Source organism: Camelus dromedarius, chromosome 6 (genome assembly GCF_036321535.1).
Source record: "Camelus dromedarius isolate mCamDro1 chromosome 6, mCamDro1.pat, whole genome shotgun sequence".
Classification (NCBI taxonomy): Eukaryota; Metazoa; Chordata; class Mammalia; order Artiodactyla; family Camelidae; genus Camelus; species Camelus dromedarius.
Window position 1 is genome coordinate 1,921,828 of NC_087441.1, and position 2,428 is coordinate 1,924,255.

At 58.5% G+C, this 2,428-nt stretch overlaps 1 protein-coding gene across 1 annotated transcript; it reads left to right on the forward strand.

Annotated features, from left to right (window-relative positions):
• Positions 1–732: 732 nt before the first annotated feature.
• GPR31 (G protein-coupled receptor 31) lies at positions 733–2,171 on the forward strand. Its single transcript, XM_010994633.3, has one exon. The coding sequence runs from the start codon at positions 819–821 to the stop codon at positions 1,761–1,763; it is 945 nt and encodes a 314-aa protein (XP_010992935.2). The 5' UTR covers positions 733–818; the 3' UTR covers positions 1,764–2,171.
• The last annotated feature ends 257 nt before the right edge of the window (positions 2,172–2,428 follow it).

Consider the following 2,428-nt stretch of genomic DNA (forward strand, 5'->3'; position numbering starts at 1 on the left):
AACTAAAGCCAACTTGACTGCAAAGCCCAAACCAGGCTGAGCAGAGCCGGGAGGAATCGGGGTCAGCTGTGGACCAGGGCCCAGGTGGGCCAGGCCAGCGCTGGGTGGGAATGACCAGCTTCACTCACATGTATTTTCTGACTTCCATTTTGTGCCAGGCATGGTTTTGTCTCAGGCACACAGGGCACGCCCCTGGGTTCACAGACCTGACATCCTGGTGGATTCTGCACACCTTAACCAACCGTGAGTTTTACAAGCACGGTCCAGCGCTGTAGATCCCGACCCAGGCAAGGGGGAGGGCAGGGAAGCAGCCTCAGCAGAAAATAAAATCTGACAAAATGAGAGGACAAGTGAAAACGGGCAACCCTGAAGGACCAGGTCGCCCCACATCCTCTTCCAGGTGAACGTAGAACCAGAGCTTGGAAAACAGTTCAAACTAGAGAACAACTTTCTGGTTCAATCATGATTTTAACTTTATAAAGACGAGTCGTCTTCATGTAATTAAACTTTCCAGGTCCCCTCCCCTCTGTGACAGCTGGGGTGCACAGCCGGGCTACGCCAGACACTCTCAGGACACTGTAGCTTCCACTGAATGCCAGATGATGCAAAGTGAAACATAATTTCCCCTTTTTGAGGGCAAAACAAAAATACAAGGGATTTTTTTCCCTCTGCCCCGATCCTCCTTCCTCAAACAAATTTTACACTGCCTCTGACTTCATTCAGATGCTGGTCAGTGTGTTTTCTGTTCTTCTGTGGGAAAGTGCACTGCCAGCAGCAGCCTGGTCCCTGGGGCTCAGCCCTCCCAGGGACTTGGGGACATGCTGCCACCCAACTGCTCGGTGCACAGCGAGGTGGCGGAGCTGGCGGCGGCCTCGCTGCTGCTGCTGGAGTGCGTGCTGGGCGCGCTGGGCAACGCCGTGGCCCTCTGGACCTTCTTCTTCTGCCTAAAGGTGTGGAAGCCCTACGCCGTCTACCTGTTCAACTTGGTCCTGGCAGACCTCCTGCTGGCCGCCTGCCTGCCCTTCCTCGCCACCTTCTACCTGAGACACAAGACCTGGGGCCTGGGTCACACCGCCTGCCAGGTGATGTCCTTCCTGCGGGCCCTCTGCCGTGGGTCAGGCGTCACCTTCCTCACCGCCGTGGCCCTGGACCGGTACCTCCGAGTGGCCCACCCTCGGCTCAAGGTCAACCTTCTAGCTCCGCGGGCGGCCTGGGGGATCTCAGCCCTCATGTGGCTCCTGGTGGCCGCCCTCACCCACCAGAGCGTGCTCCTCTCCGAGGCCCAGTGCCCCAGCTCCGGGCCCCGGACGGAGTCCTCCTTCAGTGCCGTCTGGCAGGAAGCCCTCTTCTTCCTCCAGTTTATCCTTCCCTTTGGCCTCATCCTATTCTGCAGCGCCAGCATCATCAGGGTTCTCCAGAGGAGGCTCCGGGACCCAGACAAGCAGCCGAAGCTGCGGCGGGCGCAGGCGCTGGTGGCCGTGGTCGTGGTGCTGTTCGCACTGTGCTTCCTGCCCAGTTTCCTGGCCCGAGTCCTGCTGGCCGCCGCCCGGCGGGGGCGCAGCTGCAGGGCCCTGAGCGCCGCGGTGCACGCCTCCGACGTGGCGGGCAGCCTCACCTACCTGCAGGGCGCGCTGAACCCCGTGGTGCACTGCTTCTCCAGCCCCGCCTTCCGCCGCTCCTACCGCAGGGTCCTCTACACCCTCCGAGGCCGCGGGCCGGAGGCCGAGGCTCGGGGCTGTGAGCCCAGGGACGACGACTCCTGAGGACGCCCGCCCCCCACCCGCTTCCCCGGGACCACCGGGTCTGAGCAGTAATGATGGTGAGTTAGGATTCCACACTACAAAGGTCGGGCTCAACTGTCAGCACGACCGCAGCAAGGGCTCCCACACGCCTGGCTCCCGGGATTCCCTTCCGCTGATTTACGTGACAGAGCAGCCAGTCGAAGGGACCCAGCCAGAGCCTCCTTTACACACGATTCGGATGCAGGTCAACCGCACACCCACCACTGAAGAAAGGTGCCCTGGTGGACCGGGGGTGCAGAAGGAGGCGGAAAGCAGTGTTGCCAGTGTGGTTCTGACTCCGCTTGGTCTTGGCAAGTCATTTTAACTTCCTATTCTTGTTTGTAAATGCAAAAAGAAAAGAAAAAAACCTGCTCCTTTCCTACCTCTTCACAGGCTTGTGGTCATTGACATGGGGAAGTGGGGCTTTGGTTCCCAAAGCAGGTCCCGGCTGTCAGTGTCCCGAGCTCAGCGCCACTTAGCGCACAACTGTTTGATTGACAGGTGCTTCAGTCGTGCAGATTATACATGACATCCAAGGCCACACAGCTGGTGCCCCAGTTTATTGTAAGAATTACTTTCCTCTCTCAATATTGCATCTAGAACTTTTTTTAAGTTTGAATGTCTAAACGCTTTTGAAACTCAATTTG